General features: G+C 42.4%; 7 protein-coding genes across 7 annotated transcripts; 5 read left to right on the plus strand and 2 right to left on the minus strand.

Annotated features, from left to right (window-relative positions):
- Nucleotides 1-70: 70 nt before the first annotated feature.
- ZCF10 (Zcf10p) lies at nucleotides 71-2506 on the plus strand. Its single transcript, XM_019127828.1, has one exon. It carries the CDS (start codon nucleotides 114-116, stop codon nucleotides 2406-2408), a length of 2295 nt encoding a protein of 764 aa, XP_018988596.1. The 5' UTR covers nucleotides 71-113; the 3' UTR covers nucleotides 2409-2506.
- Nucleotides 2507-3208: 702 nt separating this feature from the next.
- BABINDRAFT_159701 (shikimate dehydrogenase family protein) lies at nucleotides 3209-4231 on the plus strand. The gene has a single exon (XM_019127829.1). The coding sequence runs from the start codon at nucleotides 3241-3243 to the stop codon at nucleotides 4195-4197; it is 957 nt and encodes a 318-aa protein (XP_018988597.1). The 5' UTR covers nucleotides 3209-3240; the 3' UTR covers nucleotides 4198-4231.
- Nucleotides 4232-4352: 121 nt separating this feature from the next.
- BABINDRAFT_159702 (uncharacterized protein) lies at nucleotides 4353-6218 on the minus strand. Its single transcript, XM_019127830.1, has one exon. The coding sequence runs from the start codon at nucleotides 6201-6203 to the stop codon at nucleotides 4467-4469; it is 1737 nt and encodes a 578-aa protein (XP_018988598.1). The 5' UTR covers nucleotides 6204-6218; the 3' UTR covers nucleotides 4353-4466.
- A 665-nt stretch (nucleotides 6219-6883) lies between these two features.
- On the minus strand, nucleotides 6884-7682 carry BABINDRAFT_159703 (uncharacterized protein). Its single transcript, XM_019127831.1, has one exon. It carries the CDS (start codon nucleotides 7229-7231, stop codon nucleotides 6959-6961), a length of 273 nt encoding a protein of 90 aa, XP_018988599.1. The 5' UTR covers nucleotides 7232-7682; the 3' UTR covers nucleotides 6884-6958.
- Nucleotides 7683-10138: 2456 nt separating this feature from the next.
- BABINDRAFT_82861 (uncharacterized protein) lies at nucleotides 10139-11751 on the plus strand. Its single transcript, XM_019132773.1, has one exon. The coding sequence runs from the start codon at nucleotides 10331-10333 to the stop codon at nucleotides 11672-11674; it is 1344 nt and encodes a 447-aa protein (XP_018988600.1). The 5' UTR covers nucleotides 10139-10330; the 3' UTR covers nucleotides 11675-11751.
- Nucleotides 11752-16958: 5207 nt separating this feature from the next.
- BABINDRAFT_159705 (uncharacterized protein) lies at nucleotides 16959-17284 on the plus strand. The gene has a single exon (XM_019127832.1). The coding sequence runs from the start codon at nucleotides 16964-16966 to the stop codon at nucleotides 17180-17182; it is 219 nt and encodes a 72-aa protein (XP_018988601.1). The 5' UTR covers nucleotides 16959-16963; the 3' UTR covers nucleotides 17183-17284.
- Nucleotides 17285-21227: 3943 nt separating this feature from the next.
- On the plus strand, nucleotides 21228-22610 carry BABINDRAFT_159706 (uncharacterized protein). The gene has a single exon (XM_019127833.1). It carries the CDS (start codon nucleotides 21369-21371, stop codon nucleotides 22368-22370), a length of 1002 nt encoding a protein of 333 aa, XP_018988602.1. The 5' UTR covers nucleotides 21228-21368; the 3' UTR covers nucleotides 22371-22610.
- The last annotated feature ends 702 nt before the right edge of the window (nucleotides 22611-23312 follow it).

Below are 23312 nucleotides of genomic sequence, written 5' to 3' on the forward strand. Positions count from 1 at the left end.
CGATCTCTGGGTAAATTACCTGCCGCAACCCGGGATACATCTGCAAATTCATTTTCCCGCAGTACCTCACAACTTTCTAACATCTCTTCCTCCATTTCCACTTACCACCTACCATGGAGGATACATTGAAACGAAAGCGGGTACGTCAGGCGTGCGACTTCTGTCGCTCACGCAAGGCCAAATGCGATGGTGCCCAGCCACGGTGCACCTCGTGTTTCCAGCAGAACGAGGTCTGTGTGTACACGTCGTCGAGCAAACGACGTGGCTTACCCACAGGGTACATCCATGGCTTGGAGCGTCGCAACGCACTCTTCCAGTCGTTACTTGTGCGGCTTCTCAATACTGTTGAAACGACCCCCACCGCCGACATTGAGTCATTGCTTTTAAAGCTCCTCTCGGACCCCGAGGAACGGCTGGCTATCACTGGAGGGTGTTCCAAGTTTCAGCGACAGTGGAAAGAGTCACCATATGCAGGGTTGTTTGACCAGCTCGTGCAGGATGAGGTAGTAGCAGAGCCAGTCGAGAAGCGCAAGCCTGAAAACGTGGTGTTTCCGTCTTTCGACACTGAAGAATGGGAGCCAATTTCGCTCCAATATCATGGGCTTTCGGGTTTAATTTCCGGCTTTAGTGCCAAAACTATCGCCCTCTACAACCAGCTGCTTGCCCCCGGAACCGTATCGCCGTTCCGCGTGGGCTCCATCTTCCACGTGCGCTCATCTACGCTCAAGTCACCACCAGCAGAGATCTTCCTGTTTCCGGCAAACGCGCGTAAGTTGGTAGATGTGTACTTCCAGATGGTACACCCGTGGTTTCCCATGGTTAATCGGTTCCCCATCATCCGTTATATCCACCAGTCTGGCGAAAAGCCGTTACAAGACTTTAACATGACGGCGTTGGTGTGGACAATCTTGGCGTTGGGCCAGGCGAGTGCCGAGGGCTACGTTGACGCGCTGTCAAAGTCGCTTGCCGCGTTCTACGCGCGAAACGCCATTCTCTCTTTGGAAAACTCACCCGCGTCCACAATTGAAACCATCCAGTCAATGCTCCTCGTGGGCTTCTACCACTATGGCGCCGGAAACTGGGACTACTCCTGGGTGCTCGTATCATCGGCCTCTCGAATGGCCATCGACGTGCGGCTAATTAATTCTACTGAGCGCCTGGACGAGAACGTGGTGCTGAACAAGGTGGACTGCGACACGCGTGAACGCACCTGGAGCTCCGTCTACGTGCTCAACACACTTCTATCATCGCGTATGGGCCGCTCACCGCTTATCCGAGCCTCTGATTGGCCCACACCGGTAGTTAACGAGGATGGTTGGGAGGAGTGGGATGCGTGGCGCGAGTATGTGGCTGATGGCCCCTGCCTTCTGTTTGACAGCGGACGATGTCTCTCGACGCACAATGCGCTCCTCCGCGTGATGTCACTCGTTAATATGGCGATTACATCGTCGCTCGACGTTGCTCCCGCCCACAAGGACACGCTCCGGCTGTCGCTGATCAGTGTGGAATACGTAGAGCGGTGTCTCCAGGACTGGATAATCCACCTTCCGCCGTACTGTCAGCTCGACGCTACGCTGGTCGCCGGTGTGGCCAAATCCCCCCCATTTGTGGTGGGCTTACATCTCATCTATAATCTCACATTGTGCATTTTGGGTGTGCGCTTGGGCAGCTTGGAGAACCTGGAGTTCACGCGCCCGCTTGTCATCCGTCGCGACCAGTGCTACACACGCGGCGTCTTGGGCAGCTTGAATATCTTGGAAAAGATTTCCCCGGAGAAGTTTGCACAGATTCCTTTCGTCGACTACTATTTGACTTTGAGCATGAGTAGCCCCGAGTTGCTCTCGCTGGACGCAGCCGTGAAGGAGGCAGTACTCGGAAAGTTTTCTGCTATGTTGCAGCAGGCCAAGAGCGGGTCTGTTCCATGCCAGATTACCGCCAAGTTGATGGATATCACTCGCTCCGGCAAGGGCGAAACGCGGCTGCTCCTGTTTCGCGACGTGCTCAATCCTGTGCCCTCAGAGATGGAAAAGGCGAAGGATCCCCCGCCACCCGAACCCGTTCGTCCGTCGCTCTTTGGCAGCTTTGCACGCTTCGACGATCAGACCGAGTTGGGCACGTTTGGTTCCAAGTTCAAAGAGACAACCACCTTTTCTCGCAACGATCTTCTTGCCACGATAAATCCCACGCTTCTGCCATTGGATGAGCTGGCAGCGCAGTCAATGGCCACGAATGACGTGGTCACGAATGACGATTTGGATGTGTTTATGCTCGACACTGACTTCCAGCGCGACGAATCGCGCGTAGATCAGTTCTTGAAGAACTTGGGTTACGTTGGGGGGTCCATGACGGCGTTGGGCATGAACATGGAGCTTCCAGAAGGCGAAAATCAGGTGCAACAAGGTAGATAGTGCAGCTAGTTGATACTGGTCATATCAAGTAGAATATAGTAGAGTATTGTATGGAGGCTAGAATGTACAAAGGGTTTATCTGATTAGATGGTTCTCGAAGCACGATGAATTTAGGTATCGGTTAAAAATAAGCATGAAGCATTAGGTATAGATGAAGTCTATTGAACATCACTACGTCTTGTTCGGGTGACTGAGGGGGAAATGAAGGAGTCAGATCTCATCAGGGGCTCATTTATTTACTCTATACCGTGTAATATCTTACTCTGTGACATCAATGACAAATATCCGCTTTGTTATTTGACTGCAGCTCAATGGAAGGTTCGTACCTCCACCATAACTTTCACCGCTAACTTAAAACACATTGAACTTTAACAAAGAGAAAAAAAGCCAATATTTGAGTTTGGCTACTCTCTAACATTAGCTTTTATTTTTGCAAGCTTCGGGTTTCAACAATTAGCATGTTGATAACCGGGTACCCGTTCTAAATCCCGTCAGCAGCTCCCTTACGTAACTGACTTTAACCGCGAAATAAGCAGCCCGCAAATGACTGCAGACAATACCGTAAGCCGTCGGTTTCTACCATAGTAACGAACACAACCGGTTTTGCAGTACGGTTCGGCTAAAGCCTTAGCCTTTACGGGCTTTCGTCTCTGCGGAACGCTGGAGCATGACCGCGGGAAAATGTTTAGCCGCATGCGGCTCTTTTCTCCTGGGCCTTCAGCCTGCTCAAAAGTTTACGCTTTATGCACAATAAGCGTGAGATATATAACGCACCAGAGGGCTACCGAAAAATAGCACCTCACATTTCTCTCCACGCTGACACTTACACAATATGACTACCACAACATTACAGCCAACCGAACCGTTTGAGGAATTGAGAAAGAAGGAGCTCGTGTTTCATCTTTTTGGGAAGAATATATCCCACTCCAAATCGCCAGTGCTCCAGAACGAGATGTTCAGGATCATGGGCCTAAACTGGACCTACCAGACGTTTGACAGTACTGATATCTCTGAGTTTGAAACAGCGTTAAAGGCCGAGAACTGTATCGGCAGTGCCGTCACTATGCCTAACAAGATTGCTTTTTTGGACCGTGTGGACCTCGTGGACGCCCAAGCCAGAGGCGTTGGTTCTATCAACACCGTCTACACCCGTAAGGATGGTAATGGTAAGACCTTGTACATTGGTACAAACACCGATACAGTTGGTGTGTATAACTCCTTTCTCAAGAATCCGGAGGCTAAAAAGGTTGTGGACGAGAACAGGGGCAAACCAGGCTTGGTTTACGGTGGTGGTGGTGCCTGTCGTTCTGCTGTCTATGCATTGTACGCCTTCCTAGGCTGCTCCATGATTTATATCGTCAACCGTGATGAGGAAGAGGTCCGAGCTGTTTCCGAATCTATGCACAAGGGTGGATTCAAAGGTGAAATTATCCATGTATCTACCCCTGAACAGGCCGAAGCCTTGGCAAAACCATCGATGGCAGTTTTAACCGTGCCAGATTTTGCTCCCACCACTGAGTCGGAACTCCAGGCCAGAGCCACCTTGGATGTGTTTTTGCATGCCAAACAAGGTGCAGTGTTGGAGATGTGCTACCACCCAAGGATCTACACCACTTTGTACAAGGATTTCCAGGCAGAAGGCTGGAACGTGATTAGCGGAGTTGAAGCCATGATCTACCAAGGGATTGCGCAGCAGCAATTATGGACTGGTTACTCCTTAGACGAGCTCCCAGTCAAGCAGGCTATTGACTTTCTCTACAAGTGTCTTGAGGCCGAGAGCAAGGAATAGATGTTAATGCATGCAATAGATTATGATATTACCAAAAATAAAAAGTAATTAAGTTCAAAGTATTTACCGAATGTTATGAGATCTCACACCGCTACGTCTGGTGAAGAAATAAAAGTAGCTAAAGCGAATATTTGTATCAATATCAGATTAATAAAAAAAAATCAAAAAAAAAAAAATCACTCTACTGGAACACGTTAAATATACACAAAAGTATATAGACTAAGCTTCATGGTACCTCATTGGTTTCCACACATTGCCCAAACAGTCAACTATGTATGTCCTTGATAAACTTCACTTACACATACCATGGAACGGATACCGCGGCTATTCCTGCTTTCAAAAAGGATTCCATCCAACGATACCGTCCGGAGTTTCGGCAACGCCTCAAGTAAAGTTTCCACAGTCGGCATTAAACAGTGAGCAATAAGATTGACAATACTCGCGAACATCTTATCAGTCATTTCCTCCGTTTCTTCTTCGTCGGAATAGCCACCCAGGCTCGGGGAAAGGGGATCTATTTTCTCTCTCCCCACAGTGTACGGGAGTCTGAGGATATCCAACTTTGAGAGACAAGTATCTATACCCAGATCCATAGTCCTGGACTGGATTCCTGGTAAAACCTCAAGTATAGCCTCGAAAAACCGGTCTTTGTCCGGAAATTCATCGAAAACCCTTTGGCATTCAGGACACTGGATTAAGCCTTGCGGGTCCTTGGCACGTTGCGTGAAATATTCCTTGATGTTGCTGTGAAAGCACAAGTATGACTCCACAAAGTCTGTTATGACCAACTCTTCCAAAATTTTACACTGCATGATGCTCCCCATAAAGAGAAGTGACGAGTTTCTCAACCGTTCGATGCTCTCCAAGCTCACTTGTGCCATCTCATGAACGGGGAGGACAATATTGTTGAAGTTGACGTAAAGGTACTCAAGGGTCCCCAGGTTAGCGGTGATCAAGCCACCAAAGCTATCGTGCCATTCATGTAGCTCCCGTAGGATTGGATAATCACCTCTGGTTAGGACTAGTTTTTTCAAGGTCCTGAACCCACCGCAACAATTAGCTAGAAACTCCTCGGAGCATAAACATCCGGACGATCGATCCATACAGCCCACTTCGAGCTCGAGATTTTGTACCTTCCCCACTTGTAAAAATTCCAGAACTAGACTGTACTCCAATCTAGGCATGGGTGCGGTGACCAACATACTCAAAACTTCTAAGCGAAGCATGGGGTCTGGCTCAACTTCAGGATCGATGTTATCATACCGGTGCACATGACTTAGGGAAAATATCTTTAGATCTATTTTCTGAATGGCTGACTTTCCAAATAGTTGACTAAGCTCGTCGAGATATCGGAGGCCACACTTCATAGATGAAAACACTTTTAAGGACGAAACGACACCCTTGTTGGATGTCATTGCTTTCAAATCCAGCTCAGCATTCTCAGTAATATTATAATCATACAACCAATTGTTGACGTGGGCGGAAACTATCATTTCCTTAAAGGTTTGAGGGAATGTTGTGGACTGAAAAGGACTCACCACGGTGGAGAGAGTCTCAAATTGTTTAGTTTCAAAGCCCGCCAAGCATTCAGGATTCTGAATACCAAGAGGAACAAACTTCTGGAGGTTTACAAAGGAAATAGCGTTGAACCAGGGAATTATGCTATCATAGACGCTACCATCTGCAATAGTGATCTCACGCGTGTAAAAAGCAGACAAATGGTTATCCGGGAAGAGCAGATCCAGTGATCTAGCAATAGTCCAATAATCATAAACCAATGTGGCGCTTAGCAAGATGCACTCACGGGGTGTGAAAAGGATTCTGGAATATAACCGCTTGTTGCATAGCGGGTTGAAATGCAGTGATACCTGAGCGAGGGCAACGAGGTCCTGCTGGGGAAGGAACTTGACAACGTGTTGGTATAGGTGTCGTGGAAGGTCTTGAAAGTCAGCTAAGGATAATTTGCGACGCTTCAAACAGGGTGCGTCTGAGTAGCCATTGTCCATCGTGATTTTGAGAACATGATACTCTCCAATTGAGCAGATTGTGGCTCGCGGTAATTTGAACTTCGGAGTCGTACTTCAAGCCGCAGGAAGGCGGTATGCGTTATCACTACACGACCCTTGAGTATATGACTTTACTACATGGACCCGCCATGGTAAAATGCAGATATCCGCTTTAATGTCATATTTCTACAATCGTACGTTGGTAGAGGTGTTTTTTTTTCAGCATTATTTCAATATTCTGAAGTTAAATCCTGTATCCATACCCGCACTTTTTGTTTGGTGGATAAATCGCGGAGAGATTCTCTGGATCTACGTATCTTTACACATCCTGTAGCAAGTGCATACAAGCCTGTCCTAATGCCACGATTAGCCAAAGCCGGGCAGTACACCAAAACGGCTAGCTAACCTTTTGGAGCTTAAAAGAAGATGGAAATGGTTGAGTTAGAAGGAATGAGTCTAACCTTCAATAACCGAAAACGTTTGGCCATCGACTTTGGATCCGTTGCCATGGAAGAGCGGCGCAGTAATGTAGATATTTATTAGATATCTGATTGATATACCCTTCCTTGAATAACTAATATTGTCATCTGAATGAATTTTTGATCCTGTAACAGAATTGCCTCGGTACTATGCTACAATGTGAACTTTGTAGGGGCTACAGATAAGGAAGTTAGGTAGAATAGGTCTGGGTGTTTATGAGTATAAACCAAGGAAAGGTTTCTAATGGAGATAAAGATTTGCGCATTCAATGATAGCTACTGAAATATGGCCGTAACCCAATTCTGGTGTATTTTGCTGATCATATAACCCAATTCTGGTGTATTTTGCTGATCATATAACCCTATGCAAAAACCTGGAGCTAAGGATACATGTATACAGATGTTATGCCTTAGGAATTTAACCGACACTATAGCCTCCAAGGAGCAAACGTTCCTCGGGGAAAGGCACAATAAGGAAGGAGGGAACGCCAATACATAGATTAGGAGAACCTTCAGAGGAATAACTAAACCCAACAAAGAGCCAGTCATGCCTCTTTAACTTCAATATACCAGAAGCCAAGAACGAGATAGTCGCCGCTGATAGATATGAACCTTTTGCTAATTTTGAAAGACCTGAGATATGGGTAAGGTGATGACTAGCATATCTGGTGAAGATAATTGCTCAGCTTGGACAAGGAAACATAAACACTTGACGTATAGAGAGATAAATCGCCAAGGATTATAGACGAATTGCACTGGTAATGAGTGGTGGAACCCGTTTACCTAGGAGGCAGAGTCTTGAATAGAGCGGATTATGGTCAATATGGGAATTGTAGTGTTTCGCTAGCGAATGTAGCCAGATAAGATACAGTATAAGAATAGATACATATGGGAGTAATAATAGTATGTTCGTATACTGCACTGGTAAAATTGCTCAAATGGGTGATTATCCTTTACGTGGTAGGAATAAGGGCATATCGGGAATAATTATCGAGTGAGAAACCTGACCTTTGCATGCTTGAAAACACTATAAATTCCTTGTATTTACGGAATTTGTTCTTTTCTCTGTATTTGAGTGTTGTCCGGCAGGCAACCTGACGCATCATGATACTTTCCAAGAAAAGTGTAAACAGATAAACTTATACGAATTCATACTGATATTAAAAGGCAACTAAAAACACACGTACTGATCGGGCTATTGATTACTGGGGTTAAGTTAACGTCCTAATTTGACAGTAGGAGTAGGAGGCCTGTCTTAGAATTCCAACTTGAACCTAATTTTAACATATGACACATGTACGTGGGGGTTCAACCGTAGTTCCCAACAACCTGTGTATGAATATCAAGTGCCACTAATCCATATAGCTTCCGATAGTTAGAGTAGCAAATTTCAAAATTATTCGCGAATCATTTGAGCTATTTAGGCTTCTGCGAAATTGAAAATAACGCTACAGCTGGACGATGGTAATCACATGCGCTGTCACTGATTCAACCCCTCAAGCAGTAGAACTGCATTGATGTTTAGGTACATCCAGGATCTTTTCCCGGTAATAAGGGCGGATCAGTGCACCCTAATGCGGCGCCACCATAATCATGCATCCTAGCCCTGGTATTTTATTCTAAAGGGTAGCGGTAAGCCATTATATATGGCCCTGTACTGAGTCAGGAATCCAGACTCCTGCTCATATTCATGCGCCTGTATATACGCCTAAAATTGTGCGTGTTCATATGCGTGCCTAGTGGCTGAAACGATCGTTCTGTGAGATTTGCGTGCATACGGTTATAAATAGACCATCTCATGTCTGTAGCTCTGCAAGTGTATGAATTGAGCTTAGCACGAACTATGTATATGTTTCATTAACATACAAAGTTTGGCTACTTGGTTTACCAGACAAAACCTGTGATAATGAGCCGGACGGGAATATGGTGTTGCACGGTCTCGAGGGACTTGTGCAGTGGCATGACAATAGAGAATGCGCCGAAAACGATCAGCGATATCATCTAAATTTATTATGCTAACGCAAGCGCGGAACGAGATTCTGGTTAACCCTGGAAAAAAAAATCTAAACCGTGCATTTAAAGGCTTGAACAGGGATTAATACGAGATACGGAATTTTCAGAGTGCGTCAAACGGCTAGTTGGGGTCTGCATGTCAGACGAGTATGCCTCGTGGGGTAGAGTTCACTGGACTCTGAAGGGACTCAAAGAGTCAGTTAGTGGAGTCTAATACAGGATAAACGATACCGTGGCTCACTCGAGACATGACTACATAGTGTGTCCTGATAGCTAGGGTCTGCCTTGTCATTTTCTCAAGAATAATAAGCGAACAAAAGACCAAAAACAAGAGCCTAGAATCTTAACCGGTACCGCATCAATATCGGGCGCAGAGAGACATACCAAAAGTGTGACATTGCTAGCATTGCTTATACAGGTGCTGTAGTAGATGCGCAGATATACTCCTTTCCTTGGCGTACAGGTGCTGTAGTTGTGCAGACATACTCCTTTTATTAGTGTACAGGATTCATGATGTTAAAAGGAAGCACCCAATGTTGTAGATCAAGGCTATGTTACTATTTAGTGGGTATATGTGTGCGTGGTGTGATAATTCACGGTAGAGTCCAGGTATTTTTTCCCGGGGTCGTTGTTTCAGACTTGGTACGGACTACATCTCCTGTCATGTTGGAATAGGTAGCCAACGTTCCAAGACCAGTTAATGTGTAAGTGCTTATTAGTACATCTCAGTATAACACTTTGTGAGGGATTCTTCCGCTTTCCCAATCTGATCCTCGTGTATGTGCTTGCTTTTTGTTTCGCTGGGGCTCAAGAGGTTACACCAAATCCACCCACCCAGTGTAAAGCGCATACCGCCGATCCGTTGACCTACAACGCCAATCTTTACCTCTTACATTAAACAACCCCACTATCCTCGTATGGCAATGGTTATAAGCTATCAGTCCTATACCAACCACCTTGAATTTGGAAACAGAGCTACAAGGTGGCCGTATATTTAGCACCTCCAAACCGCTAAACGACATACCTGGAAGTATCGTTAAGCAGAAGGGTCGCTTATTAATCTCGCCTAAGATAGTCTGTCACTAAACGGAGATGCATCACTGCATATGCACATAAGATCATATAGTGGTACATTCTCTGCACGGTGCTAAAACCGATTATCCCTGTTAAGCTTATACATGGACACTATGGCCACTTGGAATCAGTTACCACATAAAAGATGGAGAAATATGAGATCCTTCATTTCAAGCCTTTCTAGATTACAAGAAATTAGGCACTGTTGAGATAAATCAGTACTGTTGAAATCTAGATCAGAGACGTATCTTGTGGTACCAATGACCGACAGAAACTAGCTGTAGATCCTACACAGGAGGCATCCTGCCCAACAGGGATTAGCAAAGTTCCTGATCCATAACTGGTATTCTAATGAACCCTGTTGCTTAAGACCCTTATTATCCCTATGAGATTAAGTTTTCCTCTGCAGGCGCTGAGTATGCACTGGTTGAGCCTTGAAGGGACAGTAATGACGATCTTTAAATCACCTCTCACGGTAGTAAACCAAGTGCTATATAAGAAAAACAATGCCCCCAGTTAATTTAGAAGTCCTTCTTAAATAACATCAACATTATCAACACCATGAAACTCTCTCCGTTGTTTTTGGTTCCCTTCTTGTTCCAGGTAGCCACTGCCGCCATTAGCATTACTACTGTCACCACCAGTCTCACCAACCCATCTCCATCCAACCTTTGTAATTCGTATGTTACTTCTGGTGGTCTGGGTCTGTCTGCCTGGCAAGCTACCGCCGATTTCTATGCTGCTTCGACCAATGACGTTGCCATCTTAGGAACCGGAGTAAGGAGCTACAAGTACATCGTGCAGTGGTTCTTCACCTTCGACAACCCGTTAGATGCCACTGGGTTTGATATCAGTACATTGACTGCCGCTGTTTCTTTGCTCACTACTCTTAATGTGGTTGTTAACCCTACTCAGGGTGGTTTTATTCTTTCTTATAACGACACTGTCACCTATCCAATTGTGCTCGGTGTGGATCTTACAAATGGGCTCAACTGTTTCAATTCCTTGATCGGCTACACTCTGTCATTTACAGGTGGGCCAAGTCCCCAGACCGTTATTTTGGGGTCCGCAGCTTTTTGGCTCAACCCAATCAACGGCTTGACTTGTACTCTCAGTTCAATCACTTCGAACTGTGTCGCCTTGGGATACCCAGTTTTCGGTAACTGTATGACCTGGGGCCAGTGTACGGGCACAACTCCACCTCCTAGCGTTATAACGGCAACCATAACTTCTGTTCAGTCCAATGGGTGTACGGTAGTTGATAAAGTACTTCAATCAGCTTACACTTATAGCACTACGTTCTTTGAGACAAATACCTATACGATTACCCTGACCAGCACGTGGACGTCAGCTACAACTACCATTCTCTTAATTCCACGATATGGTACCTTCTACTCTACACTCACGAATACTCAAACCCAAACAGTCACTCAAACTGCGCTAGTTGGTACAGTTTCTACATCGTTGATTACCGCTGTTACTCTGTGTCCAAGTTCTTCCGCTTCTCCAAGCTCTTCAAGCTCTCCAAGCTCTTCAGATTCAAGCTCTTCCGATCCAAGCTCTTCCAACCTTTCATCCTCTACTTCAAGCTCCTCCGATCCAAGTTCTTCTGCTTCAAGCTCCTCCGATCCAAGTTCTTCCACTTCAACCTCTTCCGATCCAACATCTGCTGCTTCAAGCTCTTCCAATCCAACATCTGCCGCTTCAAGCTCTTCTGATCCAGCATCCACGGCTTCAAACTCTTCCGACCCAGCGCCAGTTACTTCAAACTCTTCCGATCCAGCGCCTGCTACCTCAAACTCTTCCGACCCAGCTCCAGCCACTTCAAGTTCTCAGCCTGAAGTCCCAAGCTATTCCTTATCTACAGAGTATGTCACACTTACCACATGGGTGAATTCGTGTTAAGACCAATCCATGTCTCCTAGCTAAACCCCAGGAATCACTTTATATATTATTATATAACATGAAACTTTTAATTCGAGTATGGATGTACTGTATGCTTAAAGTGTGTTTCTCTGTTATTGTGCATATACCCGCTGCATCGCAAATGTGAATCTAGTGACATCGAACATCTTTCTCCAGTCGTTGAAGGGTTGAATATGTCAGAATAGTATTAATGATATATTGTTGAGTATAAGTTTATAAATAGGTTAATAAATATATTATTCCTAATCAGAAGAACTGCATGCAGGTGGGACGTACGTAGGATACGGTTGAAAGAGTAGAAGGTACCAAACAAGTGAATGTAGTTCAGGTGCAGTATGCGTAGCTATGTACTAAACAGTATTATAAGTAGTGGAAGCTATATACAGAACCATATTTCAACAGTTCCACCAGGGCAGGGGTAGAACAGAGTGAATCAAAATATATGTGAGTTTGGTGGTATATTATGCATTAAGAAACCTATCTATGAGTAATATTTACCGTTCACCGAACTTGGATATGTCTATTACCTACTGGGCGTACTAAAGCGGTTCTGGTTAGAAAATCGATTCATGTGATTAATATCTTGGTAATTACTTGCTCCATTGCAGTTTTTTTTGTTTTATAGTGTGACTTCATGTTTACTTCGGTTCTAAGCTGTCACTTAATCAGCTTCTAATGTACTTTCCATTTAAATAAATCGGTTGTAATATATAACTTTCCATTATGCTTTTCACACTAGAAATTATTCTCCCTACGCCACTCTCTCCCTTTCTCTATTCATTGAACTATTTCTTTAGTATATCCACAGAGGTAAAAAGACAGCCAGGTAGAATTAATTAATCATTAGATCTCAACAAATGCAAAATGGCGGTCAATTTGTCCTAAGATAACTCCAATTCACTAGATATACATCCCAGGGTGCGTTAGCTCGATCTCTGTTTTCCATAGATTATAGCCGTTGAACGTATTATCACTACTATATAAAAATTTCAATCTGGCTGGGAATTCCAAGCATTGAACAACCTGTTCAGATAAGCTTTTTTTCAGTAGATTCAAGTTACATAATCGCGACGAAAGCTCGGTTAACCCAGTAAAACTCGACAAGCCTTCCTTTCCAGAGGTATTGAAACTCATTGATGAGTTTCTTTGTGCAGAAACACAATTAGGTGGAATATCATACTTTTGGTCCGCGAAGTTCAATCTCTCAAAGGATTCAGGCAACTACAACTCATTGATGGCGCCAATCGCGTTCCTTGCAAATTCCAACCCTTTCAATCTTGGAGGAAGCTCAATGAAATAAATTGACGTAAATATATTATCATCAAGTTCCAACTTTAGTAGATTGTCCGGAAAATGGACATTGACCAAGCTGGATATTTGATTCTTCCGGAGACGTAACTCTTCCAAGTGCGGCGGAAACTAAACGCCCTTCAATGAAGTTATCGGGATAGTATATGCATACAAGCTGATTAGTCCCGTCGGAAATAGGATTCCTGATAAGTAGTTAATGTTTTTATTGCTTATTGAAAAGTTATTAAACCATTAGGGGGAGGGAGATATATCACAAAGGGTGGTAATGGCAACGCTGCTTAAACGAAAATCTTGGAGTTTCAAATCTGGATCATGTGCATTGGATATTTGGAGCTTTTGAAGAGGATTCTTTGAGAGCCTAAACTCAGTACAATTCACTGGAAGGTGGAAGTTCTCCAATTTAGTCAATTAGTTTGGCCCAAGGTCTAAGGATTTGGTACTTTTAGATAGTTTTTTGGAAAACCTTTCTTGACGATTGAATCCTAAGTCTAAGGAGGTCAATCCTGATGGAAGATAAAAATCTTCAACTGAGTCTATATCCGTTCCATAGAGATTCAAATTCATCAAATTTGGAGTGAAAACAAGGATTCTTGGCGAGTACTGGGTGAACAACGAACTGTCCTCCTCGAGTTTAAGCATCTGGAGGCTCTTGGGGAACTGAATTTAGCATGGCATGACAGTGTCTGCATCTTCATATGTTTCATTTAAACGACCAAGATAATTAACACGGAGATTGAGGATTTCTAAAGATCCCGGTAATGAGTTGACGGAGTATAAAAATGTTAATCGAGAATTTTTGACCAGTAAGGAAAACAAGCTAGGTGGAAACTTGAGTATGCGAATCCCTGATGACTTAAGACACGTACCCCCCAATACCAATTCTCTAAAGCAATCAGAAGTGTCCACACGAAACTTTTTCAACGAACACAAAGTGATGGATAACTTCTGTAACCCCAGCGGTAATTTCTGTCGTTCGAGGTTGGTAATGTTTAGCAATACAAGTTTTAAACTTTCCAACAGCGAAGGGAATTCAAATTGCTCGTATGTCTCTGGCATGTGGCGCGTAAATTTTAGTTTCAAAGATTTCAAATTGGGAAATTTTGACTTGTTGAAGACCTAAGCATAAAAGCCCATGTCATACTCTGGCTCCAATTTTTGCAAGGCTGAAGAGAGGTTGACATATACTAACATCGATCCCCAGGAAATTTTCGAAATAAATTCTTGAAGATTAGGTGAAAAAGCAATACTAAGAGCAATGGCATTATCACTCTCGTCTCAATGGTCATAGTTATATAGGAAGGCAAGCATGCGCAAGTTGGAGGATAAAGGTGGCATTTCCAGATCGATAATAGGTTAATAAACGAATATTTCTCGGATGCACGTCTGCACCAGAGGCAGCAATGGCAACCAATCCCAGATGAATGTTATATACTCATTCGGACCCGATTCAAGCTTTAGAATAACATTGGTAACAATCGAAGACGCCATAGTGAACACTTTGTGGAGAAATGTAAAATCAGCAATATCGATCTTTACCATGATGGTAAGGTGTTCGAACGTATCGCTGCTTACTAATGCTTCAAATTCTGAAATCTTCATGCTGAGATCCTCATAATCTATATGGGAGTAGTCATCTTCATTTGGCGGGTTGTCAATATCTAATTTAACATTCGAGTAGTAGCGTCTCTGAGCTATCAAAGCAAAGCTGACATTGTCCTATTTCATCAATTCAGTGAATGTGGAAAGTGATAGGTGGGAAATAATCTTTTCGGAAATTTCCAAAGAAAAGGAATTACTAAAAAGGGAAGACTCTTTGTAGATCCATGGTAGTGGATTGAAGAAGGTGATCGTGAAAGAGATTAGGGGTTGGCTTGTTTCTGTGCGGTGGAGATACCCTGAAGTATATAGGATCAGGGTACAGGAAGAATGTATTGTGTGATATTACCAAGTAGTATCACTCTGGGTACGCTGAGATCATGCATCAGATGTCTTGAGAGGCCAATTTTGTGCGAGAGATCTTTCTAGTTGGTGTAAGGGGCTTAGTCTGTGTGAGGGATGTAGCCACTCCATGCGTTTCGCATCCCTTGAATGTCTCCAAATATACCAGATAATCCTGCATTCCCAAGACCGTAGTAGATCGCTGTCCTAGCCAATATATGCACTTAGCAGAAGAATCTCCATGAAATACTAGTGCGTGTCATAGTAAGTCACACAGATATGTGGTAGTTAACGTAAATGAAGTAATATTAGTGGAGTTACGCTTGTTGTGGTGGCCTCGAAGTGAGTTGCATATATGGTTTATATGCAGGCACTTATCTTGACAGTTTAACTCAAAGCAGGTCTACTAAGGTGAATAAATATTCGAACTATGCCTGAATGTTCACAAACAAACAAATATATATATATATAAATATAATATATGAATATATGGCACCAAAATGTCCAATTATAGATAGTTATATGGACTATAGTTCGATAGGAGGTATGATAATATACCTGGTTAAATGACACAAGGAAGAACGAGTCTTCGCAAAACTATCGGTGACCACCACAAATCGTATCATATAGCAGCAGTTAGGAACTATAGAATAGAGATAATTGATCTGGTACTGGCCTTAAAACTATCTACCTAGTTACGTCCCTCGACTAACCGACACGACCTGTGAGGAAAATAGACGCGGCAATTATAGTCAGGAGCTAATCACCAGAGTTAGCAGCTCTGATTCTCCTACGGACATGAAATTACGACAATTATGCAATGTTTTGAGACTATATCCTTCTGGGGTTATCCTGAGGGTTCTTAACAATAGAGCGTTAAACTTAAACAATATACGGCGCATTAAGGGCCCGCCTGACGCAAGCCATATGCAGGGATTTTCATACCACATGGGGCCATTTTCTTTCCTTACAGAAAACTTCAGGAATGTGATAATAAAACTAAGGCCTTACCGTTATATATGCAATATTCTAAGGCCATTTTAGACGGCCTGTACAGGGACTTCGGTATGTCAGGTACCTCTCGGAAAACCGTTTCATCTCCGATTAACTGTACTAGCTTTGTGACATCGCAAAAATCCAGATTCACTTATAGATTGAGATGTATAACAATGCATCTTAACATTCAAAGTTACATGTATCATTTAGTAGTTTCATATTCAATTAAATCGACCAAACTGGAGTAGAGGTACGCCATAGTTCTCGTTCCAAGATGCAGCTTATGTGCTTAAAAATCCAAAACATGCAAACGAGGTGGGTACCATCTCCGATTCCGTTTATCTTACCATTGCAAATTGACTAATAGAGGTGTTCTCCACTTTTCGCCTAGACTTTTTTTTTCGGATATCACTTTCGAGGCCATGCATGCAACTATAACAACCGAGCCTAGACCACCCCTGTGAGAACTAAACTGAGCAGCCTTGTACATGGCTATTGCATGTTTGTCACAGACTAAATATTTTATTAATTTTAATCCATGATCTCAGCTATTTAATTGGCCACAGAATATACCACAACTATGCCAAGAATTCCTAAAACCCACATTCCAAGGCAAGACATCGTAGCGGTAAGTCATACATGTTACTTGCATATGGTGACAAATGCCTCATACAGCGAACTTAAATCTTCCTAAATAAAGTAATACTCATGATTTATAAGAGACATTGCTAGTACCGAAAGGGGTACTGGCAGAGCAGAATTTGGAAGTATATGTATAGAGGTCTTGGCCATGATTCAAAAAGAACGGGTATATACATTTGTATTACAAGCCAAGAGGTTTAGTTGCGACTATCCCAGAGAAATAAGGAGTTAATCAACGACTAAACAAATGCTAATATAGGATAAGCCAAGAAATTGACCATAATGAATTGAGACACTCTACGAAAAAGTGTATAAAAAGATGGAATTCCCGCAGCATTATATTTCTTATTTTATCTTTGTATTCAAAAACAATATTCGACAATGAAGTTATCTGCTCTCGCTATTCTCACCGCCACCTTGGCCTCCTCTGTTATTGCTGCTCCGCTTGCCGCCCCAGCCGCCGTTGCTATACCAGAAGCTTTACCAGAGGCCGTTGCTAAACCGGGCCTCCTTTTGCTCAGTACTCTCCACAAGATTATCCACGGAAAGCCTTGTCCACCAAAACCTTGCCACAATTGCCAAAATAACGGTAGACACTAAACGGCTAATCGGTTACCGACCTGAAAAAGCCACTGGTTGGTGATGTAACCTTTTATGGCTGCGCCTTTTCAGCTCTCAACTGTTTTATCGTACATCTGGATTGCTTGTATAATTGATTGTAGATTTTACTTCAATAAAGTCGAACTTTTTTAGCCTAACTAGCTATATTTATATTAGACCAGTTATAGATATATACAGGAGAGGAATAAATTAGAAAGTGAATGATATTTGTATACCGATTCGACACTCATTGCGTGTAACTCCCAATTCTGACGATGCAGGCCAATCCCACTAGTAGCCTCTCCTTATCATTAAGTTATTCATCGATTTACTGGACCTATATATTATTCTGTTATATTAATAGAATACCAACTAGACACAGCATGATAGTCCAGTACAATAAACATGTAATACAAAGAGACGTTTAGTGACTATGGAATACCAATCGGGTAAAAGAGCCCGTTTTTCCTAAACTGGAGAACTATGAAAGATTTTATGCATAAGGAAAGATGGGAGAAGTAGGAATTTCCGGACTAGCATATTCGGTTACCAAATACAGCTTGCGCAGTTATACTGTCGTAGCTGCACAAGCGAAGGAGCTATATACAGGTACTTGCCTCTGCGGTTCTATCGGGGCACGGGGCCCAACAAGCTGGATAAGCTGGGGATAAATTATTAGAGTAATGAAATAGTATTTAGTAATCTGTAAGGACGAGGCGATATTTGTGGGGATAGACCTGGTATGATTGTTAAATAGTAAACTACAAAGATAGCTTATATGCAGTCACCTCTGTAGTTCTACTCAGGGCGAAGAAGTTTATCAAAGTGAATGAATATTTGAGAAAACAAGGTCAGATAAAATAAATATGAGGTATTAGAGTAGAGATAATCAGATGAAGTAGTGACATGGATGAACGAAGCAATATTGGTGGATACCGCTAGCTATCTAAAAAATACCTTTCATCTGTTAGATATGCACAAGAAAAGGGTAGTCAGTGACCCTATATGCCGAGGCAGATACGATTCCAGGATTTCCGCTCATCGGATGTTAGGAGATAACGATCGCCGACATCCATCTAGTTAAATGGTACAGGGTACACTATTTCGATATCCGAGAGGGAGTTTGGGATATGAATTGCGAATGAACTTCTACTTGCCCGAAATGATCGATTTGGATGTCGGAGTGATCACTCTGAAAGTGTTGGTTCAGTATTCCGTGTTCAAGAGTAATATGGCAGTTCCGTATGGTATCTATCACACCTGACTATTTTAAAACACATCGGCCTAGGGAGGCTTTATTTAGAAGCTTTGACGTCAACAAGAAACTTGAAGCGGTGGGTATGATAAATGAAATAATCTTGAGAACATTTGCAACCTGGACAATATAATCGTTTTTTTATAATATATTGAAGGGTATTAAAAAAATACACCGGCAATTAAACCTATCGAAAAGACAGAACGCGTATGAACTTATACAGCTTGGAGTACGAATTATTCACACATGGAAGCAAACGGACTTTGGTTTTTAATATATCGGTATGCCTAGTATTGAAAGACGTAGGAGGCTAATATACCATACGAGCTTGACCGATGAACACTGTCATACTTCCTGTGATGGCGGAAAAATAAAGTTTACCTTAAGAGTCTGCCACTAGAAAAGTTATCAAAGAATTTAAAGGTAAATCTCTAGCTCGGCGATTTTTCAAAACATTTGAGCCGAAAATGGAATATGGTTCGTCCAGTAGGTACTCCTAGGTAACTAAAAATGATAGCCATGTCGCTCCGGATGAGGAGAATTCGGTTGAGACGAAAATTCGGGTAAGAAAAATTCAGCCGAGCCGAAAATTCGGAAGAGGAGAGTTCTGCAGAGCCGAAAGTTCGGATTAGGAGGATCCGACAGAGCCGAAGAACGTCTGCAGTGTACACTATATGCAGCAGTATCCATAGCGCACACATACTACGTGGTACGAGTTGGAAATTTCACAAAAGTGGTTGTAGTTTGAATTTGTCATCTATTATTTGCAAATATTTGTATGTTTATCATCCTTATTTCTAAGCAAAAATGCCTGCGTACTAAAATTAGGACAAAGATGTGGAGGTTTTTCATTGTTATATAAAGCTATAATACCCTCCCTGAGTATGACTCATCTATATATAATCATTCAGTCACAAACCCTATTCCTACATCATGTCTGCACCAATCAACTTTACTGGCAAGAATGCCCTCATTACTGGCTCCTCTAGAGGCTTGGGCCTCTCGAGGCACAGGGGTCATCAGAAAGATTGGGTAAGTGCTGAAGATCAGCAGTACAATGCAGGGATATATGCACTGCCATGCATATCCAATATCCCCACAAGTATGCGAGCCAGGTTATGCGCGCAACAACTAGCCAGCTAAGAGATATGGATAGTACGGGTAGCCTTACCGATTGAGCGAGCTAAATAGAGTGTTCCATGCGGTATTAATAGATAATTTTACGGACCGGATTATAAAATTTTGGATATAACAAATATACCAGATGGGCTTATACGTATAGGCTACGTCATGGCAATGCAATCTGTGCTCGGTTTATTACTCTCGGTTGCTTCCAAGGATCATAAATTGAGCGATGCAGGGTTTTTATGACCTGTACATTCTAATCTACATTGTTGCTACTTTGTAAATCTGGATATTTTTGCGTTACACTGGTCTCAATTTCTATGATGGTTCTTTATAGCATATACAAGACTAATTACTGCTGCAAAGCATTGTTTACCAAATTCTCCAAAAACATTGCTTGATAAATTATACTATTCCCACGGTGACAAGAGAAAAAAAAGCAATGTGAAGGGTTAGAATACGGAAGTCTCACCAAAAATATAACCAGTATGCAGGGATATCACCCTATAAGTTTAATACGAAGCAAGAACTCAAACTCCTGCGTATTTGTGTACTATATTCATGCATTTACTTAGTGATTGAAACCACGTTGACATTGACAGATATGCAATTATAAATAAATTTAAACTTTAAACCCTGAGATTTTAAGAGCAATGCTCAGCATGGGCCGTGTATATTTATGTTCCGTTAGCATGCAGAACTAAGTAACTAGTTTGCTAAGTCTAGCAAAGTGAATATGAATGTGCTGCTGTACGAGTTCTAAGAGCAAGTATAAAGGAGGCGCAAGAAATGGAAAAAAGGCCAAAAGCATCAGCAGTGGCGCTTATTTTCAGACTTTACGTTAGTGCGGTCACGGAACAAGCTTCCGGTTGTCTCCGGGAAATTAAAGTTCCAATTTATGCGTATGAAGGTGTGAACAGGGATTAATACGAGAATAAATGTTTAGTAATACGTCAAACGACTAGTTGATGTTCATATGAGATTTGCACACCTTGTGAAATAATAGTTATCAAAACTTAAGGTAATTCTGAGATTATATTAAAGGAGTTGAGTACAGGGCAAGGGATACAATACTTCACTCGAGATAGGACTATACGGTGTATCTTTGTTTCCGAGATTCAGTCATGATTTTCCAACAGAGATATCTATAAGTTAATAAGAGACAAGATATGAAGAGGGCTTTGAATACTAACCGCTGCCACATCGATATGGGATGCAGGGAGAGATGCACGGAGGGCAATATTAATTTAGTCTATACGGATATGCAGTACGGATATACTCCTTTTCCTTAATCTACAGAGTTCATAGTTTAGAGAGAACGTATCCAATTGTATAAAACATCATGCCATCATTTATGGGTACACATTAATATGAATGTGGCAATTTCAAATGAAAAATAGATTACCACAAGATGAAGCACAAACCTCTTCAGTTCATCCAGGCTTTGTGAAAAACTAACATAGTTCAAACTTAGATTGAAAATGTATCTTGTGAAACTAAAACCATTCAAAACCTAAAACTATACTTCTAGACTTTGCCCAACAGGTGATTTTCCTCCCTGACAAGGATTAACCAAGTCCATGGTTTATAACTAATCGTATATTAAAAGCTCTAGACGGAGACTTCCGCTTAGTGAATTTGTATTAATTTCTTGGCGTTAGACAGCGCGCTCATTGGTTGAGCCTTGGGTTAGTAGAAAAGATGACCTTATAACAGCTCTCCCATGGATTTAAATTGGGCACTATATAAGACGATTAATGACCCCAGTTAGTTTAAATACTTGCTTCAAATATTATCAAAACCATTATGAAGTTCTCTCCATTGTTATTAATTCCATTTTTACTTCAGGTAGCCACGGCTGCTGTACGTACCACCACTGTTTCTACCAGTCTCACCAACTCCGTCCCATCCAACCTCTGTAGTTCCTATATTACTTCTGGTGGTCAGGGTGCGAGTGCCTGGCATGCCACGGCGGAATTCTATGCCGATTCAACCAACGGCATCACCCTTTTAGGAACTGGGGTTAGAAACTACAAGTACATTGTCCAATGGTACTTCAGCTTTGATAGTCCGTTAGGGGCTACCGATTTTGATGTCTCTTGTTTAACCTCCCTCGTTAGTACGTTTTCCGCTATCAGCGTTACCGTCAATACCGAACAGGGTGCCTTTATCCTTTCCTATAACGACACCGTCACCTATCCAGTGGTACTTGGTGTGGATCTTCTGAGCGGGTATAACTGTTTCGATTCCTTAATCGGCTTTACTCTGAGCTTCAAAGGTGGGGATACTTCCAAGACTATTATTTTGGGGTCTTCCCTTTTCTGGTTGAACCCAGTTAGCAGCGTGAAATGTATCCTCGGTTCCATGAATGCGGAATGTATCGCTTTGACTTATCCAGCGTTCACCAAGTGTGTGGTCTGGAACAGTTGTAAAGGTATACCGCCTTCTCCAAGCGTCGTAACACAGACCAGAACTTCCGTTCAGACCAATGGATGTACCGCGGTTGATAAGGTCCAGATTTCAGCTTTCACATATAAAACCGTGTTATTTCAGGAAAATACCTACTTCCAAACTCTGGTCGCTAAGTGGGTGGTGGCGACACGTACCATTTTTTTCATTCCATTCTATAGTACCTCCTACTCTACGCATACCTACACCAAAACTCAAACAGTTACTCAGACCTCGTTAGTTCCTACCTACTCTATGTCTACGATTGCCGCCGTTACTCTGTGTCCAAGCTCTTCCGCCCACCCAGCACTTGGTGTTCCAAACCCCCCTGCCACGACTATGAACACTGCTTATATTTAAATATGGTGTACTTTTTATAAAGCTATTATCAATAATTATGTACAAATTTATGATAATAACCTACTAATACGCCCGACGGCGGCATTACATCCGGAAAGAGCAGATATACTGTGGCCATGAGTTCGGACAATACTGAATATTAAAGAGTAAAGTAGATAACTGAGGGTATTACAGATATCACCGAGAGAGATTACTATATGCGGAAAATATAAGGCTGGAGAATATACCATGTCCTAGGAGTTTCATTATTGACGTGCTAAATGAATGTAGTGTATTAAAGGTGCTCTTTAACTAGATATACCACAGGGACCAAGTCAGCACATAAATAAATACTACCACGTGACAGCTACACAATTATCACAGCATGGCCAGGGTAAGAGATGGAGGTAAGAGATAGAAGTAAGAGATTAGGATAGAAGGAACTAAGAGTGGGTTAAGAGTTAGAATAAAATAATAGGAAATAAGGGTGGGTTAAGAGTTAGAGCAGTAATAAAATTAGAGCAATGATAGAATTAGAGCGATAATATAATTAGAGCAATAATAGAATCAGAGCGAGAATATAATTAGAGCAATAATAGAATCAGAGCGAGAATATAATTAGAGAAGGGTAAGAGTGATGAAGTATAAGACGAAAAGGGAGTGTGGAGCAATAGAAAGAGTAGGAGGTTCCTAGCAAGCGTATGCAGTTAGCAGATGCAGGTCGTACAATTAGATAGTACGTTATATAGTAAGCTGCATAGTGAGCAGTAGAAACTATATATAGGCACTTAATTCAGCAGTTTAACCAAGGGTAGAGGGTCCATCAAACTGAATGGATATTTAAGCGAGCAGGATTGAATAAGATAGAGATGATAGATTAGAATTAGTGGTATCATGCAAAGTAATTATAGGAGTAGATAAAGTAATATTAGGGAAGATAGGCTGGATAAAGCTGGCAGATTG

This window comes from Babjeviella inositovora (genome assembly GCF_001661335.1).
Source record: "Babjeviella inositovora NRRL Y-12698 unplaced genomic scaffold BABINscaffold_1, whole genome shotgun sequence".
NCBI lineage: Eukaryota > Fungi > Ascomycota > Pichiomycetes > Serinales > Babjeviella > Babjeviella inositovora.

Bases quoted from the DNA above. Each gene is read 5' to 3' on its own strand.
- BABINDRAFT_159705 (XM_019127832.1), top strand. From the start codon at position 16,964: ATGAAGTTATCTGCTCTCGCTATTCTCACCGCCACCTTGGCCTCCTCT.
- BABINDRAFT_159702 (XM_019127830.1), bottom strand. From the start codon at position 6,203: ATGGACAATGGCTACTCAGACGCACCCTGTTTGAAGCGTCGCAAATTA.
- ZCF10 (XM_019127828.1), top strand. From the start codon at position 114: ATGGAGGATACATTGAAACGAAAGCGGGTACGTCAGGCGTGCGACTTC.
- BABINDRAFT_159701 (XM_019127829.1), top strand. From the start codon at position 3,241: ATGACTACCACAACATTACAGCCAACCGAACCGTTTGAGGAATTGAGA.
- BABINDRAFT_82861 (XM_019132773.1), top strand. From the start codon at position 10,331: ATGAAACTCTCTCCGTTGTTTTTGGTTCCCTTCTTGTTCCAGGTAGCC.
- BABINDRAFT_159703 (XM_019127831.1), bottom strand. From the start codon at position 7,231: ATGACTGGCTCTTTGTTGGGTTTAGTTATTCCTCTGAAGGTTCTCCTA.
- BABINDRAFT_159706 (XM_019127833.1), top strand. From the start codon at position 21,369: ATGAAGTTCTCTCCATTGTTATTAATTCCATTTTTACTTCAGGTAGCC.